Source organism: Lepidochelys olivacea, assembly GCF_965140295.1.
Source record: "Lepidochelys olivacea isolate rLepOli2 genome assembly, chromosome: 1".
Lineage (NCBI taxonomy): Eukaryota > Metazoa > Chordata > Testudines > Cheloniidae > Lepidochelys > Lepidochelys olivacea.
In genome coordinates this window covers 141721954-141740878 of record NC_140411.1, presented here as the reverse complement: position 1 = coordinate 141740878, position 18925 = coordinate 141721954, and the positions used below count along the sequence as shown (strand labels likewise).

The 18925-nt window shown below is 41.0% G+C and overlaps 1 protein-coding gene across 4 annotated transcripts in view; it reads left to right on the top strand.

Moving 5' to 3' along the window:
* MAP3K15 (mitogen-activated protein kinase kinase kinase 15) overlaps positions 1–18925 on the top strand; it is a 135764-nt gene that overhangs the window by 67019 nt on the left and 49820 nt on the right. For all 4 annotated transcript variants that reach the window (XM_084618277.1, XM_084618276.1, XM_084618279.1 and 1 more), the window contains 8 exons: positions 1558–1664; positions 8129–8299; positions 10009–10121; positions 11182–11341; positions 12034–12184; positions 12528–12635; positions 14154–14203; positions 18230–18325. In XM_084618277.1, the coding sequence (XP_084474403.1) occupies positions 1558–1664; positions 8129–8299; positions 10009–10121; positions 11182–11341; positions 12034–12184; positions 12528–12635; positions 14154–14203; positions 18230–18325 (956 nt within the window). The remainder of the gene's footprint in view (positions 1–1557; positions 1665–8128; positions 8300–10008; positions 10122–11181; positions 11342–12033; positions 12185–12527; positions 12636–14153; positions 14204–18229; positions 18326–18925) is intronic.

The following is an 18925-nucleotide window of genomic DNA, read 5'->3' as shown; positions in this document are numbered from 1 at the left end:
TGGATGAAAGTAGGACTACTGATTGGCTGGAAAAAGTGTGGAATAAGAGATCAGGAGCACTTTTCAAGAAACCTGCTATTCTCGTTTGGGACATGTTCAGGGCACACAAGACGGATGAGGTGAAAAATGTGGCCAAAAATATGAAAACTACTTTGGCTGTAATACCTGGAGGCTTAACTTCAGTTCTACAACCGCTTGATGTCTGCCTGAACAAACCCTTTAAAGACAGGCTATGCAAAATGTGGTCTGAATGGATGTGCTCAGGCATGGCGAAGTTGACAAAAGGCAGGAATCTTATGAAGCCCGAAATCAATCTGGTCTCCCAGTGGATCAAGAATGCGTGGGTGTCCATCCCTCGGAAATGATAGAAAAATCATTTAGGAAATGCTGTATCAGCAATGCACTCGACAGGTCAGAAGCTGATGCCATATTTGATGATGACAGAACAGAGGCTGATGATGAGAAGGAATCTGAGTCTGAAGACGACACTGCCGACATCTACGATGACCATGCTGGTGCAGCTGTGACTGAAGCCGAGTTTAATGAACTGTTCGGTGAATCAGAGACTGATTCAGACTTTGAAGGATTTTAAGGCTTTTTAAAGTCTCATATTGTTTGTTTTAAATATCCATTTACTGATCTTAAATATTGACTGTAATTTTGAAGGTGAATACATATTTGTTCAGTTATTATAACAACAACAGGTTTTTCGTTAGCTTACATTAAAATAATTCTAGCAAAACTTTTGAGTGTTTCTTGTGACACCAGCTTTTAAAATATATCAGGGGTTGGAAAACTTTGGCTCTTGGCCCATCAGGGTAAGCCACTGGCGGGTTGGGACGTTTTGTTTACTTGGAGCGTCTGCAGGCACAGAGCCCCTCAGTTCCCAGTGGCTGCGGTTTCCGTTTCCAGACAATGGGAGCTGCGGGAAGTGGCGCCTAATGGGCCAGGAGCCAAAGTCAGCTTATGAAAGGGTCATACAGTTTTTTCTGTTTTTATGTATCCATCTTGGGGGGTTGGCTTATAAACAAATGGGCTAATGAACGAGTATATACAGTACTCACCTTGTGCAGTAACGATGGTTCTTTGAGATGTTTGTCACTATGGGTGCTCCACAACCCACCCTCTGCCCCCTTCCTTCGGAGTTCTTGTCAGTGACTCTGCTGTAGAGAAGGAACTGAGCGGGGTCAGCCCGCGCGTGCTGACTAGCCTTTTAGCGGAGCACAAGGAGAGAGCACGCATGTGTGGGCCTAATGGACACGGCTACCACAGTTCTCCAGTCAGCAGCGCAGGAAAGCAAGCACCCCTACAGTGGAACACCCTTAGGGAAACACCTCTCAAGGAACCATCGTTACTGCACAAGGTGAGGAACTACTTCTTGTGCGCCTCTGCCTCACCTGTTAATGAATGTGAGTTGTCCTTGTCCACAGTGACCAGTAATTATTATTGTAACTAAATTGATTTACGTTTCCAAGTGAAGAGCCTGATCCAGCTGGGAATATGATCAAATGATTTGGTTTAGTGATATTTTCTTTGGATTTTTTTTATTGTTATCAGAACTATGATGCTATGGTGAAGTTGGTGGAAACACTGGAAATGCTGCCTACCTGCGATCTGGCTGATCAGCACAACATTAAATTTCATTATGCATTTGCATTGAATCGGTAAGGATAACTGCTAGGTTTTTTGCATTCTCTATAGGTGTATATCTATATGCACAAATTTAAAATGTATGTGCATATACTTGCATGTGTGTGTGTGTGTGCATGCATATATGTGTAACATCTTTCTCACTCACACCCACACCACTGGGGATGATATTTATGAAATAAATTGCTTTGTTTGCCATAACCATGTGTTAATCCATTTGCGTCAGGACAGCTTTTAACATTTGAAATCTCAGTGCAGCTTTCAAACAGCCCCCATTTGGTAAAAGAATAGCCTGCCCACAAGACTGGATAAAAGACCTGAATCAAAGCCCACTGAAGTCCATGGAAAAACTTCCATTGACTATAGTGGGCTTTGGATCAGGCCCAAATTCATTAAATGGTTGATTTCTTGTTTACCTTTAACTAATAGCAATTTAGCAAAAAGGAAACATGGGTGAGTTATTAAAGTAATCAGTGACAAGTGGTAGTTGAACTGTACATTGTATCTCCAGTTGAGGAAAGAAAAGCCCATTTGAGCCTTCCTGCTTTCATCCACTCTACCTCTCCTGAACTGACAAAGATAAATGTTCTGTTTTCTCCCTGTATTCCTCTAGGCTGGTCTTTCCATAGCACTTATCTACAATGGCTACTGCATTTTAAAATTATAGTAAGAAAGCTTTTAGCTTGTTTCTGTGGAAAATAGGTCTTGTCAAACAAGCCTGATTTTGTTCTTTGATGAGATTACAAGTTTGGTTGATAATAAAGTAACTGTATACATGTAATATACTTAGATTATTGTAAGGCATTTCACTTAGTACAGCACAACATTCTTAAAACTCTCCCAGAATATAGCTGAAATTTTCCATTTTTGGTGCCCACTTCATTGTACCTTTATGTATGTGTGAGTGTTTCAGCAAAAGGGATTCAGGCTTTCTGAGAATGAAGCTTCTCAAAACTGTCTCCCCCGACCCCCCATCTAAAATTTTTGGTGACTTTTTTGAACACCTTTATTGACTTGGGAATTTGATGTAGGAAATTGAAATTGGTCAGAGAGCTAGTCCTGGGGCCAGAAAAATACTTTTCATTGTCTCTGTGAAAATTTATCTAGGTTTGACCAGGTTATGAGCTGCAAAAAGCTGCCATTTGCATATGTGCAGTAAAGTTTATTAATTAATCATGTTTATTGTGGTAGCACCTTAGGGCCAACTAAGAATGGGGCTCCATGTGTTGGGCACTGTACAAACACAGTGTAGTAGACAGCCCCTGCTTACAGTCTAAATAGACAACAGAGAGACAGGGTAGACACACAAGCAGAGTGAACAGTGGGATGGCAGCAAATGTCATGTTAGTTCCACAGTTTGTTTATTTATTCATTTATTGTGGGTTTAGTTAGGAGAGGATGAGCTGAAGGGAAGGAAAAGGGGACATTGAAAGGAAGGGGACTGGGGGGAAAGGAGAGGAGGGGGAAAGGGGCATGTGTGGAGTGAATCTAAGGTGAAGAGTGGGGGATTTCTACACTTCTTGAGCTGGAATTGATGCCGCCAGCTTGGAGACATACTCATGCTAGCTGTGATCAGATGAGTTCACTAGCTTGATACAGTGTAGCGGCAATAGCATGAACAGTGGGAGGGTCTAACCTCCCAGAGTATGTTCCCATCCGACACAATTAGGCACATACTTTGGATGGCTAGCCACTCCCACTGCTCATACTACTGTGGCTACACTTAATCGTAGCTACCACAGCTATGTCACCTCCAGCTTGACATGTTGACATACCCTGGGAGGGAATTGGGGGCAGGGAATTGGAGCGAGTAGCTATCTGCGCAGTGCAGAGTTAGTTATTAGTTATTTGTGTGATTCGTTGTTGTTGTTAATTATTTGTATAATTCATTGTTATTATTAGTGGTATGATTAGTTATTGTATGATTAGTATATTAGTGCCACTAAATCCCATGCATCTTTTTGAAGATATTGATGGAGTTAGAGTTCTGTAAAAGACCCATGCAAAATGATCTGCACCTATTCTCATCGACATATGCTGCGCTGAGTTACCAGTCTGCTCGAGTATGGTATTCTTATGTTCTTTTGGAAATGATTAGGAAATGTATTATGGTAAATAGTTTCCTAGAAATAAACAACTAATTTTCCAACAGCGAGAATGCAAAAAGTACTCTCTCCTGTTTATAGATTTTTTTGGTCCAATCAAAGAATAATCTTTTTAAATTACTTCCCTTCAGCAATTTTCAAAATGTATTTGCTACTGAAGCTTTGTTTTGGACTTGAAAATATTTTTAGACCAGGTCTATTCATATATCTGGTCATCCTAAAAACTTAATTGTTAACTACTTTTTTCTACAGCCTGCTTGTGCTGTTAACTTTCTGTTTTTTTTATTCCTGTTTTATTGAATTTTGGTAGTATTCACAAGAAAAGTTATACCTAAGATATTGATTCTTGCCTTGCAAAACAGGGTAAAGATTACCCAGAATCTACAATAAAGTGCATCAGGAACAACATGCATCATAAGTAATAACAGAATAACGGATTGTAGGAATCTGATATGTCTGGTATGATGATACAACCACATTTTGTCCTCTGCCGTCAATACAGTGGTTCCTACACAATCTTCCCATTGTATGTTCTCATGAGTCATCATGTGTCTGCCTCAGATTGAAACTGTTTGAAGAAACTGACCCAAAATGATTCAGCCATTTCAGAGAACAAGGTTAGAAAAAACTTATGTTCCTTTTGCCCATGTTAAAAAATTCTGTTAAGCTTTTCTCTGAAAAGCTCTAGCATTTCCATGCCTTGGAGCCAGGGACTTGAAATTTGGTAGGGGCCCTTTGTATCAGGAATGTGCCTTTCCCTTCCCCATGAAATTCCACTCACATCTGGTCAATCTAAAAGCTTTAGAAAAATCACAGTTTGCACATGCTTAGTGGAGACTTCTTAGGTTTTAACAGCTGAATTTCCCAGAACTCCATCAGCTCTGGGCATGCTCTAACTTGGGCTGAGCAGAACTTTCCCTGCCATTGCAAGTCTTTGTGTCTGCAGGCTGTGCTGAGCCTGGGCACCTGAACTGAGACACTGGAGACTGTCTCTCCAGTGCTGTCAATGCAGTGCAGAAGGGAAAGAGCTGAACCTGCTAGGGAGGAGTAGATTAAGCAAGGTTGATAAAAAGCTGAGGCTCTCAAAGGAAACTGGGGGACTGGTCTACATGGAAAAGTTACATCAACCCAGTTACGCCACTCAGGGGGTTGAAAAATCCACACCCCAGAGCAACCTCATTAATCTGACCTAATGCACAGTGTAGCCACCACTAGGTCGATGGAAGAATTCTTCTCTCAACTGAGCTACCATCTCTTGGGGAGGTGGAATAACGACAGCAACAGGAGAACGCCTCCTGTCAGTGTAGTGAGTATTTACACCGAAGTGCTACAGTGGTGCAGCTGCAGTTGTGCTGCTATAGTGTTTTAAATGTAGACATAGCCTGGACTGGGCTGGAGGAATGACTGGGGCCGTGAGCAGGGAGACAAGGAAACTGGGACTGGGCAATGGGAGGAGGGGCAACTGATACCAGATTGCAGGGGGAGGAGAGAATGGGTAAGTAAGGAGGGGGGGTAAGGAGACTGGGACTGAGAATCAGTGGGGCCGGGGATAGGAGATGAGAGTGGAAGGGAGACAGATCTGATGAGGAGACAAGTGTGGGCGTAGAACTGGGACTGGCTGAGTAAAGAGAATGCAGCAGAGAGCTGGAGAGGGACGGAGACACTGAGATTGGATGAGAAGCCCAGGAAGGGAGACTGAGGGTTGGGTAGGGAGGGGGTTGTCTAGAGGCTAGGGTAGAGCTTTAACTTGCCTGTAATTAGATAGCTTAATACTAAGAGAATGATTAAATGGCACATTAGGTTGGCTCTTTGTTGTTTTACTTACTGCAGTAGTTTGTCTGAATATTAATAAAGTCTAAATTTTCACTATCAGCTAGAATTTTAACATTATGGCTGTCCATAGGTGATTTAAAGTTTAGTCACATCAACTAAAAATGATTTAATTAATATTTTGAAGAGGTCCTTACAGACCAACCAGGACAGTCCAAATATTGCTCAAATGATGGCTGCATTGGTAGCTTGCCCAGCGCCCAAGGGCTACATCTGATTTTTCAAAAAACAGAGCAGACTACAGCTACCTTAAGGCCGAGTTCAGCCTTCGCATAAGGCGAAGGGTAGAGATATTACAGCTCCTGCTATTCAACATTCTGGTGTGTGTGATATCTTTTTAGCCCCCACCCAGTTCCATCTTTACTCATATTAAAGATAAGGGAGGATGCAATCACTGATTATTAACAATGTATTAGCATACAAAGAGAAGCTATTAGCAAGTGATGGGAATAACATTATACAAGGGATTCATTAGTAAATAACTAGTTATTACTGGTAATGAAAGCCATAGGAAATTATTCTCCTTAAAAAGCAATAAGTGTTTTAAAATGCAATTCTTCTGTAAAAATGGCATCATGGGGATATGCAGTTTATTATGTGTCTATATTATATGCATATATTATATGCAGTTCATTATATTATATTTATTATATGATTTGTATCTAACATTTGCAGAATTTCAAGAAAAAATGTTTTTTTCCTGACTAGAGCCCTGCAAGTTCAACCTATAATCTGAAAGTCAAGCTGAGTTCTCATCACGTATGCATTATCACCAGTATTAAAGGATCTGCAGGCCAAATTATACCCTCATTGACACATATATAACCCCATTAGCCTTCAGTGGGATCAGTACTGTGTTTTTAATGAAAGTGTATGTGGAACACCACTAAAGTATCTGCTGTAAATAATTCTAGGCCTATTTCTTGCTGTAGATTTTAATATACTTAGTGATACTTTGGGTTGTCCATCTGTATTTATAAACTGTGCAAATCTGATATGGAGTAATTGAGATGCAATAAATATTGTAATGCTGTAATGCTATTTTTTCAGCAGTCATTATCAGACCTCATCCTCATTTTAAGACTGCTTTGATATGCATATTGATTATTTTTTATTAGTGCAAGTAAGTGTTCCAGAATGTATTAAGTCACAGTAAACAGAAAGTGCTGCTTTTGAATGCCAATTACTTTATGAATGGTTGTATTTATATTTATGATGGATTAGACTAACTCATGTTCTCATGACAGTAGTTCAAATTCAATCTGAAGAAACAATGCACTCTTTTAAAACTCTCTGGTACTTGCTACTGTACAGTTTATATCATGCCTCTGGCATCACAGGCAACAAAAAATGTAGAGAACTAGTTACAAATCTGTATAGCCATATTACACTTTTATCCTGCACGTCTCACACTCAGAAGAACATGTTTTGCTGTATGTATGTTTCGTGGGCCCTGTTCCATCTGCTGGTTACCCAAGGAACTGGACAGCTTTACTGGAGGTACAATCCTTTCAACGGAAAAAATTTCTAAAATTACCAGAAGCAGCTCTGAGCCCCTAGCATTGCTGACAAAGTAAGCATAGATGTTCTTAAGCGTAAGTCTGTTTCTGTATACCTAGATACTAGGGATCAGGAAACCATAAGCAGATCTGAAAATGGGTTGGAAAATAGTTTGAATTCTAGTGATTAGCAAAATGCTGGTAAGTGGATTTTAAGCTCTAAAACCAGGATTGCTTTTCACTGGCAAATACATTTTTTTCCTGTTCACACTGACATTTTTTTTCTGTTCACACATGCCTTTTTGATGTAAATAGTGAGAGTGAGTTTTAAATTTACTGAAAACTACAAGGTAAATCTGGGTTTATTTAGCCAGGAATTCTGAAATTATGTTAACAAAAATGTTAAGAGTATATAATATTTTACTAGCTTGATTTTTGTGATGACTATGAATGTTACATGTTAAATGTTACATTTAATTAGATGCTCATTACAGCTGTTAATTTTTAGATCTTTTACACTTTTTATCTCTTACCTCCACAAATTAATCAAGGAATTAAAGTAGTTCACTTCAGTACTATGTCCCTCAATATCTGTTTCCCCAAAGGTTTCATGTTGATCTCCCTCGTCTTGCTGGACAAAGAGAGATCAACCTGGCTTTCCTGCACAGCCAGTCAATATCACCACAGGACTGGCTGGTGGTGGTCACTTCTGAATTATGGGTCCATGCCTGTAGACACTGTTAGGCATAGTACAGTGAGTTGTCCCATTGACTACCATGGAAATACGACTGTTACCCTGTAGCAACTGTTGTGCGGACTGAGCCTCATGTGAAGTGCTGTTTTCCCTTTCACAGCATGCCCAACACCTGTCTATTCATGGATGGAAGAACAAGTAGTTCCCCTATGACAACAGAGTTTCATTTCTACCAGCCAATACACAATTACATTTCAGGGGAATGATAGCAAAAACTAAATCTACTGTGCATCTCAAACTTGCTGTTTTGGATTTGAACTCATTTGTGTCATTTTCTGCATTGATTTTAGAAGGAACAATACAGGCGACAGAGGGAAGGCATTACAAGTGATGCTTCAAGTCCTGCAGACCTGTGATCACCCTGCTCCAGATATGTTCTGCCTGTGCGGGAGAATCTACAAGGACATATTCCTTGATTCTGACTGTAAAGATACCAGTAGCCGAGACATTGCCATTGAATGGTAACAGAAAAAGCAAACCCATTTAACAGCATTTTCAAAGTTTTTCATCTGGCTTTGAAAAAACAGCAGAATTTATCTAAACAAGACTATGCCAAATTATAAGGCTAAACTCCAAGGTCTTTACTTCCTCACAGTCCTTATTTAAGCAAACTCCTACTGAAGTAAAATTTGCACTTGGTTTAGTCAGAATTGAGAAAACTTTGAGTCAGGATCTCCATTTTGGCCAACTGTATCTTAGTGTGGTTTGTTTGTTTTGTTTTTTTTAAGGCAAACAAATTCCTGGTCTCTTACTCTTCTCTGTGTATTGGTATGGGTTGGGAATGCCGCACAAACAGTGAATTCAGGGTAAAAGTCACCTCTGTGCAGAGACACCACAGAAGACCTAGCGCTATTTACATCTCACTTAAACCCCACTTTGAGGGTTTAAGTGAGATGCAGGTAGTGTATCGGAGTCATGCTGGTCTTCTGCACAGGGAGGAATTCTATCCTCAGTCCCATGAGGGGGTGCTGAGAAAGGAGATGTCTCATGTTGCTCAATAGCAAGTTGTCCAGTGAGTTTAAGGAGCTGCGTTGATAAACTCCATAATAAAGTCTGCTAATGCAGTCACGGTGCACACATGTGGGGAGAGAGAGAGATGTAAGCCGCATATTGTACAGTAATTATTCAAACTTCTGCAATACAGATTAATGGTGTATTTTCTGGATAGTTACTGTAAAATACTGTCTTTTTTTTTTTCAGAAGAGATGTCTCAAGCAAGAGTAATATTACAATGTGCAGGGAATAAAGAACCCCCAAGATGTAAATGGGTCTCTCCTGAAATAAAATAAATGCATAAAAATAGTTGGCCCTAGATGATTTAGCCAAGTTCATGGGAGATTTGCTACTAAGGAACAGGATTTGGGGCAAAGAGACATAAAGTAACAGAACATGTGTAACTCACAGCTCTTTATGTAAAATTCTCACTAAGAAAGAGCATCTTGCTGCATTTTCCTTGGCATTCCTATATCACCAATGGAATAAAATGACATTCTGTTGCATTAAATGTTAATTTTTTAAAATAACTAACTCAGATTTTCCTTCTTCCAAATCATGCAAATTGATGGGATACAAAATTGTATGCAGATATTTTCCTCTCCTCTCCTTTCCTCTCCTTTCTTCTCTGACGACAGGTTAAATCAGTGGCTCTCAACCTTTCCAGATGATCGTACCCCTTTCAGGAGTCTGATTTGTCTTGCATTCCCCCAAGTTTCACTTCATTTAAAAACTACTTGCTTACAAAATCAGACATAAAAATACAAAAGTGTCACAGCACACTATTACTGAAAAACTGCTTACTTTCTCATTACTACCATATAATTTAAAATAAATCAATTGGAATATAAATATTGTACTGACATTTCAGTATATAATATATAGAGCAGCATAAACAAGTCATCTGTATGCAACTTAAATTTGTATTGATTTGCTACTGCTTTTTATGTAGCTTGTAAAACTGGGCAACTATCTAGATGAGTTGGTGTACCCCCTAGAAGACCTCTGTGTGCCCCTGGTTGAGACCCACTGGTGTTGGTACAAAGTAATGAACTTGTTACACGGTCCCTAAAAATACTTTCATCCAGGGGGCTATGAGCCCCTTTTTTCTCAACTGTGCTGTGTTTTATGTTTAAAGCACAGTAAGACATGAGCTCTAGACCCTTTGTCTCTGCAGGTACCGCAAAGGATTTGAGCTCCAGTCAAGTCTGTATTCTGGAATTAACCTTGCAGTTTTGCTGATTGTGGCAGGGCAGCAGTTTGAAACCTCTATGGAACTAAGAAAAATAGGTAAAAAAACAAGAAGTTTGTGTTCTCTTTAATAAAGAACAGTTCAATTTTATTTTGCAGAGATGGGTCTGAGGTGTATTCATCATTGCCCCTTGGTCCCTTTATGCCAGCTACACCCACATAAAAGGGGCCACAGAAGAAGCATAAATCTGCCCCAGGGAACAGACCCCAGATAAGAGTAGCCCCTACAATTGCTGCAGAGACAGCTCTGTGCCACCCCTTCAGGAGCCCTGGGCACGGGGGGGGAATTAGAGTACACAGCAGAGGTGGAGGAAGATGGTGCAGTGGTTCAGAGCTGACGTTGCAACAAAGGTATAAGTTAAGGGACACTGTGTGTCACTGCAGACACTTAATAAGGTAGATGACCCTTTCCCCCCCCCCCCCCCGTATCAGTGCAGAGATGAATTTGGTTTAGCCCATTACAGAATTAGGAGCCAATTGCCCAACTCAGATTCTAATTTCCCCAAAGTTTAAGAGCTTGAACTCCCTGATATAAATAAATCTATAAAATAAAACTGTTGTATTGTAGATTCAGTTGCGTTCTAGAAAGGTAATAGCCAAAAATCAAACTTTTACGTTTGGACTCGGATCCTCAGCTGCACCAGAACAGCCCTTCCTGCAGCGAAGGAGGTCAGGGGGATGCAAAAGAGGCTTTTTAACCACTTTTACACCTCAATCCTGGGACCAGTCTGCACCAGCTCCTGACCTAGGGACTGTTCCAGCAGGTGGGGCTCTCTGGGGCATAGGGACACCGAGGTACATCCCCTACACTCGGAGCCGGGAGGGAGGTAGTGTAAGAGCTCCTACAGGGGCCCTATACACAAAAAATCCTTCACTGGCCAGTTGAGCCACGTTTAAGGCTGCGTTTTGTCACCACAGCTGTACAGAGTAGCCTTAATGGGGTCAAACATCTGGCTCATAATCTCCAGGTAGGAGTAAATACTCCCCATTCTTTCATTAAGGACAATTCCACCTTTGAATGATCATTGTTATAGTGATAGCATAATAGGCAAAAATTTAATTTAAAATAGAAGCTTTCTTTCAATGTGAAATTTCCCAGGTGTGCGGCTGAACAGTTTGTTGGGAAGAAAAGGAAGCTTGGAAAAAATGAATAATTATTGGGATGTGGGACAGTTTTTCAGTGTGAGCATGCTGGCCAGTGACATTGGTAAGGCAGTGCAAGCAGCGGAGAAACTGTTCAAACTGAAGCCTCCAGTTTGGTAAGTAGTGTGTGCTTACATTAAATGTACATATATCGTCTGGGTCAAAAGCCCTATCTTTTGGGATTTTTATAACTAGACTAGACAAAATACTAGAAAATGTCCAGTAGGGAACAATCCTACACAGACAATTGGATGAACCAGATGACTTAATACATTTCTAAATCTCAAATTTTTGCACCTCTGTAATCTGAACTTGATTCTTTATTGTGGTTTTAGTCTGATAGAAAATAAAATTATCCATCAGACTGATAGAGCTGGTTTTAGATTCCCCTGAAATGTGTATGTTAAGGGAAGGAGAATGGTGGAGATGACTCAGACGGAAGTAGAATTCTCTTCTAAGTTTTGATATGCGCAACCAATTCTGCCCCCACATGTGATCAGTCCATTGGCATCACTACATAGGGATCCATGTAACCATGTACTTCTCAAATCAGATGTGCACAAAAGCATACTATAGATTCATGTCTAAGCTTGATATCAGGCCTATAAATCTGTAAAGTCAACACTGTCATATGTAAATGACCGTATCTTGTAGAATACATTTAATTTTGTTTGAAATTACATGTGAGCTACTAACTTATTGAAAAGCTTGGTGAGGGGAGGGGAGGGGGATTCTGAGTCATTCAGTCTCTCTCTCTCCCTTCCCCCCCGCTTGCCCCCCAACCTTTGACTGACTGTATGTGTTCTAGGTACTTGAGGTCATTAGTGCAGAACCTGTTGTTAATTCAGCGTTTCAAGAAACTCCCCATCGAGCATTCTCCCAGACAAGAGAGACTGAACTTCTGGTTAGATATCATTTTTGAGGCAACGAAAGAAACAACTAATGGACTGAGATTTCCAGTAAGATGCCTAAATAAGTGTTGTAACATATAAATCCTAATTTCTCCAGATCTTACTGAATGGCACTAACCAAAATCTAGCATTTTTTCAATCTCCCTTCTTCTAAGAGGTCATTTGACCAACCTAAGAACGTCTGATGCCCTCTTCTGATGCCCAATAACAAATACCACAATAATATTGTTTTATTGTAAATAGGGAAAAAACATGGATTTTTATAAAATAAAAAAATATATATTTAATGTCTGGTTTGAGATTGCTTATTATCCTATATCATTATTCTTCTTGACATCTTACGGTATAGTTGCTGTTACAGTTCACTAAACAGAACTTTGGGTTTTTTTAGGTTTTAGTGATAGAACCAACTAAGGTCTACCAGCCTGCATATGTGTCAATCAACAATGAAGCAGAAGAGAGAACTGTCTCTCTGTGGCATGTCTCGCCCCCTGAAGTGGTAAGACACATGGCAAACGCATTTCATATCGCGAATGATGCTTTGTACTTATATGGCTCCTTTTTCACCTGTGGATTTTGGAGCACTTTAGAAACACTTTAAACCTTTCTACATCCCTGTGATGTAGGATAATTAATATCTCCATTTTACACATTGGGAAACTGAGGTACTATAGAGAAGGTGAAATGACTTGCAGATATGGGATTATTCAGTAGCTGATCTCAGATTAGAATTCAGGTGTTTGTGGCTCCCAGTCCTGGGCTCATTTCACTAGAACATGCTCTATCGAAGTCCTTTTGGGTAGTGGGTTTGATACTATTATCCTCTTTAGTTTTGTTTTTTACATTAGCACATGATTTTACAGAGATACAATTCAGGCATAACCTACATTCATTATTAGTTATTATTGATAAAGCACCACAATGTGCATGGCATTGTTGAAATTGTAAAGGTTTTCCAAATGTAGAGGGCAGCATGAACGAAGATATAAGGTAATGAGCCGGTGAAGGACTAAGTCAAGAGAAAAACTTTGTTGGAATATGGGGTTATGAGAGAGGGTATAGGAAGAAATTTGTAAAGAGATGTGATGCAGACAGTTATGAAGTTGTCCAAACCCTTGAAAGTGAGAAGTAACTTTAATTTGATGAGAAAGGAGAATAGAAAGCCCAGAATGATCAAGAAGGGGGAGATATTGTTGGAGAGGCATGAGGAGGAGGACAGCTTTTGCAGCCTCTGTGAGGTGAGATCTGGAAAAGAGGTATGATACCCAAAGAGGTTATGATAACCAAAGTAAGAGATGACCAAATCATGGATCAAGATTTTAAATGTTTGTGCATCCCTGAAATCTAACCTGACCTGGTGTGGTGGGGTTGTGCACTACTCTCAGTTCAGGCCACAGCATATATGACACAATTTTACCTTACAAAGCAGATTCCTTATGGACTGCCCTAACCTATGTTAGCTGACAACAGTGACTAAGACACCATCCATTTGCTGGGGACAGCTGGAGGGCAGTACTTCTGGTCACACTCTGTCCATCTCCCTCTCTGCCTCCAATTATTTCTGTGCCAGAGCTTCCAGGGGAAGAGAAGTCATAGGAACCAATTACGCTAGTGCTCTGTCTGCTGAAAACGGCAGCGTTCTATTCCTAAAGGGGAAGAGAAGGGCAGTGGATCTGCCTCATGTGGTTTTTTTTAATATGAAAGGAATAATCAATCCGTACAAAGATGCACTGTTTGGTAAATTACACTTCAAGCTTCAACTTTGCTTTTGAAACTGAATTTTACACTAGAAAATATGTATCTTAATTTATTGTGATATTTTTAAATTTGCTTTTCCTCAAGTGAGTAAAACTAGCATTGAATGTAGGTCCTACATCTACCCAAATCTATTCATCCTTTCAAATAAGAAAATGGAGCTGTGGCTATTCTTGACAAGATTCTATGTATTGTGTGACTTTGCTTTCAAATAACAAGCTGAGACTAACCTGTGGTTGACTTAGATCTTTGTTCCTTACAGAAACAGATTCATGAATGGAATTTTACAGCTTCCTCCATTAGGGGAATAAGGTTGGTATGTTTGAAAATAACTAATTATGGTTTCACATTTTATATTTTGCTTATGTCAGATGATCATGCCTTATGATTTGAGATAATGAACTCTGCTTTTCATTTGCTTTACATTTTTCTTCTACCTAAACCGCTTCAAAACACTGTAACAGGGAAGACTTGTCTGTCTTTCCTTAGGTCAAGCAGAGCAGTGAGTTTCTGCTGTACAGTCTGACCTAAAATGTCAGAGTTTTATTTTGAAAATCAGTATTTTGAACTGTATTTACAATTCTTATATTCAGCTAAGCCGGGGTTGCCAAACTTTTTGCCACCATGACCCCATTTAACTAATTATTTCCTCCCAGGACCCCAGACTGCCTGGAGAATGCCATTTTGTCCCAGAACATGACATCCTCTGCAGAGAGTGACCTTGTATGTATGGTGCATGTGAAGTCATGCTGTGTGGAGGATGTCATTTTGTAGAGCATCATGACCTGGCACGCACTGTACATGTGAGGTCATGCTGTGTGGAGCAAAATGGCATCCTCCTCGCAATAGGGATTGCCACAACCCCATCTGGGGTCACAACCCAGAGTTTGGGAACCACTGAGCTAAACCAACCCTCAATTGGTGCAATCTTGTTTAAACTTTGTTAGTTCCGTGTTAGTGGAAGCTAGATTTCCGGGAAATAAATTTTAGTTTCTTTTCCGTGGTTGACACTTTTGTATTTAAAAACAAGGACAAGAGAGGGCTGGAAGAGGCCAGCTGAAGACATCTCTTACATTAGGAGACATTTATAGAGAAGTCTTCAGGCTGCAAGATAAAAGTACAAGGTCTCAGTCTAGGGTTGCCAACTGTCTAATCTCATAGAATCATAGAATATCAGGGTTGGAAGGGACCTCAGGAGGTCATCTAGTCCAACCCCCTGCTCAAAGCAGGACCAATCCCCAATTAAATCATCCCAGCCAGGGCTTTGTCAAGCCTGACCTTAAAAACTTCTAAGGAAGGAGGTTCTACCACCTCCCTAGGTAATGCATTCCAGTGTTTCACCACCCTCCTAGTGAAGAATTTTTTCCTAATATCCAACCTAAACCTCCCCCACTGCAACTTGAGACCATTACTCCTTGTCCTGTCCTCTTCTACCACTGAGAATAGTCTAGAACCATCCTCTCTGGAACCACCTCTCAGGTAGTTGAAAGCAGCTATCAAATCCCCCCTCATTCTTCTCTTCTGCAGACTAAACAATCCCAGTTCCCTCAGCCTCTCCTCATAAGTCATGTGTTCCAGACCCCTAATCATTTTTGTTTCCCTCTGCTGGACTCTCTCCAATTTATCCACATCCTTCTTGTAGTGTGGGGCCCAAAACTGGACACAGTACTCCAGGTGAGGCCTCACCAATGTCGAATAGAGGGGAATGATCACGTCCCTCGATCTGCTGGCAATGCCCCTACTTATACATCCCAAAATGCCATTGGCCTTCTTGGCAACAAGGGCACACTGTTGACTCATATCCAGCTTCTCGTCCACTGTCACCCCTAGGTCCTTTTCCGCAGAACTGCTGCCTAGCCATTCGGTCCCTAGTCTGTAGCTGTGCATTGGGTTCTTCCGTCCTAAGTGCAGGACCCTGCACTTATCCTTATTGAACCTCATCAGATTTCTTTTGGCCCAATCCTCCAATTTGTCTAGGTCCCTCTGTATCCTATCCCTCCCCTCCAGCGTATCTACCACTCCTCCCAGTTTAGTATCATCTGCAAATTTGCTGAGAGTGCAATCTACACCATCCTCCAGATCGTTTATGAAGATACTGAACAAAACCGGCCCCAGGACCGACCGCTGGGGCACTCCACTTGACACTGGCTGCCAACTAGACATGGAGCCATTGATCACTACCCGTTGAGCCCGACAATCTAGCCAACTTTCTACCCACCTTATAGTGCATTCATCCAGCCCATACTTCTTTAACTTGCTGACCCCAGCCCTGCCTGTTAGGCCTGGTCACCCAGGCCCCGACTGTGACACTTGCACTCAAATCCTGCCTACCTGACCTTCAGTACCGCAGAACCACTACTAGTCCTTCTGCACCTGTGCAACTGAGATGGGTGCAGCCAGGATTTTCCCTTTGTTGCACTGGAGAATTGTTAGGTTATTTTTGGTCCCAACAAGTTTCCAAGACCAATGAAATGATTATTGTTGCTGGTGTGCACCATCACCAGATAAGGAATCCCTTATCGTGCTAATTTTCTAAAACACACATTAATTACTTTACAATGGGCTTAGTTAGCATGATTAATCATTGCTTAGCACGGTAACTTTAATTAAATAGTGACGATTTATTTGCTTTGGCTCCTTTCTTAATCTAAAACCCTGGGAAGTACAGTTTTATATGTGATTGAATTAGGTTTGATTTCTTTTAACGTTTGTATTTGTTGATTTTGAGTTATTTTGACCTCTTCATGCTTTTGAAACTCTCACCAGTTATTTAATATAGAATAGTACTTGTAATCATAGTTCACACCTTTGTCAAATGTAATCGCTTTTTATGGTAGCCAGTTAATCTTAAATACCTGAGTATTCTTATATAGTTCTGTTATATTTAGTAAACTGAAAATCATATGCATGGATACTGAGTTGTTTCACCTGTGTATACCTTTGAAAATTCACTTCGTTTATTATTCTAATTTAGTCAGATAGATTAATCTGCCTCATATATTTCTACACTGGAGATTGCTTTATCAAAGCCAACTGATTCAGTGACATTTGAAATGGAGAGTTTTATTGTGTGTTTTGTAGAGTAATAGAGCTGGCTGCAAAAAATGGGGGTTTCTTCGCATGTTATGTTTCCAGAGTAGAATTATTACTAAATATAACTTTTTTAAAAAAATTATACAGAATGTTTTCTTTGTTTTGGCAGAATTCTTAATATGTATTTTAGAATGTTGGCACTATTGTGTTACCCTTAAATGTTACAGCAACCCAAAATATTGAGCATTCAATTATTTCATGTTCTCAAATGAACAATGCTTTTACAAAACAAGGTGCTACATACACATAAGTAAAGTGCTTGTCAAAAATTATTGAATGGGAGAAGAAAATATAATTATGAAATGCAGCTGAACTGCAGAGGTTCTCTTACAAAGTGGACACATAAAAGATCTCTGCAAACTCTACACTTAGTTGAACAGGGCTTCATGACCGTTCTGTGCAGTCTAGTGTGGAGGGAGAGCCTCGTGACTGCTCAGGCAAGGGAGGAAGGAGTTGCAGGAGTTTGAAGTTATGCAGATCCTGTGACTATGAACTCCTGTATGGAGGATGCAAAATGTTTTGCAATTCAGAAGCTATTCCAATCCAAAAGCTAGTAGCAGCTATGAAGGGACCATAGGACTTCCATGTGCATGGACTGAAGGTGGATTCCATTTCTCCCAGTTCCTGCATAGTTCTTCAGCACGTAGCCCATTTACATGGGTTCTGTGCAGGGGTGATCAAAGAGAGGCAATTTTTCGACAAAGGGTCTTGCCTCAATGGCAGATGTGGTTGCACATTAATCTGATCTTTAAAGAGTTCTAAGAAGCTTACACACTAATGTATGTTGCCATTTCCTTTTTAAGGTTTATTGCAAATGTAACAGAAGTATAAACTAAATTTGTTAACATAAACAAAGACAGCCCTGGAATCTAAATAGATGTTAAATTGGTTCAGTTTCCACACATGGGCCGTCAAATACTAGGAAATCATGTGAGTCTACTAAGAAAGGTTAAAAAAACCAAAAACATTTGGGATGAGGTTTGTCCCTGTCAAAGTCAACATTAGTTTTGCCAGTGATTTAAATGTGGCCAGGATTTCACCCTAAATCATAGGTGACACAAAAGACATTTTATATGTAAGGAGAACAATTACAGCTGTTCTTGCATTTGTGAGTAAATTAACTGTGTCCTTGAGAAAAGAAAAGTTGTCTGAAATTGAATAATTCCTAAGATATTACTACTTCCTCTTCCATGCTGTCTTATATGAACATATAGAGTAAAACTTTTTTTGATGGAAATTTTACAGCATATCCAAGTTTGACGAACGATGTTGTTTTCTTTATGTCCATGACAATTCTGATGACTTTCAAATCTACTTTTCCACAGAGGACCAGTGTAGAAGGTGAGTTGATTTTACCACTAATAAAACTTCTATGGTACGTGACTGGAAAGGGCGTTGGAGCCTTCCCAAAAGTGGGGGAACCAGGGGCCCATACCCCTCCCCAGGCCAAGCCAGAAGCTGGAGCGGGGCCGGGGAGCCCACTGTTCCCCTGCCTGGGTAGGAGTGCAGCCGAAAGCATCCTCCTGCCTGTGTGCCCACCCCCCAGCCATCCCACGTAGGGCAGATGGAGGGACCCATGCTTCCCACAGCTGCCCGTGTGGCTCTCCCTGACCTGGCTCGGGGCAGGGCCATGGAGCCATAGCCTGGCCATGATAAGAGCTGTGCAGGAAGCTGTGGAGAGCTGCAGTGGACCCTCCACCTGCCGCGGTACGGGAGGCCCACTGAGAGCAGCCCCCAGCCCGTGTCTCCCCCACCCCCCAGCCGGAGCTGAGTTGGTGAGAGCCACACGGGCAGCTGTGGTGAGTCAGCATGGAGTCGTGGACCCTCCACCTGCCCTGGGTTGGGCAGGGACATGGGCCGGGGGCTGCTTTAGGCTCCCCCACACCGTGGGCAGGTGGTCTGCGCGGCTCCCACAACTGCCCAGGCTCCCCAGCTAGGCTC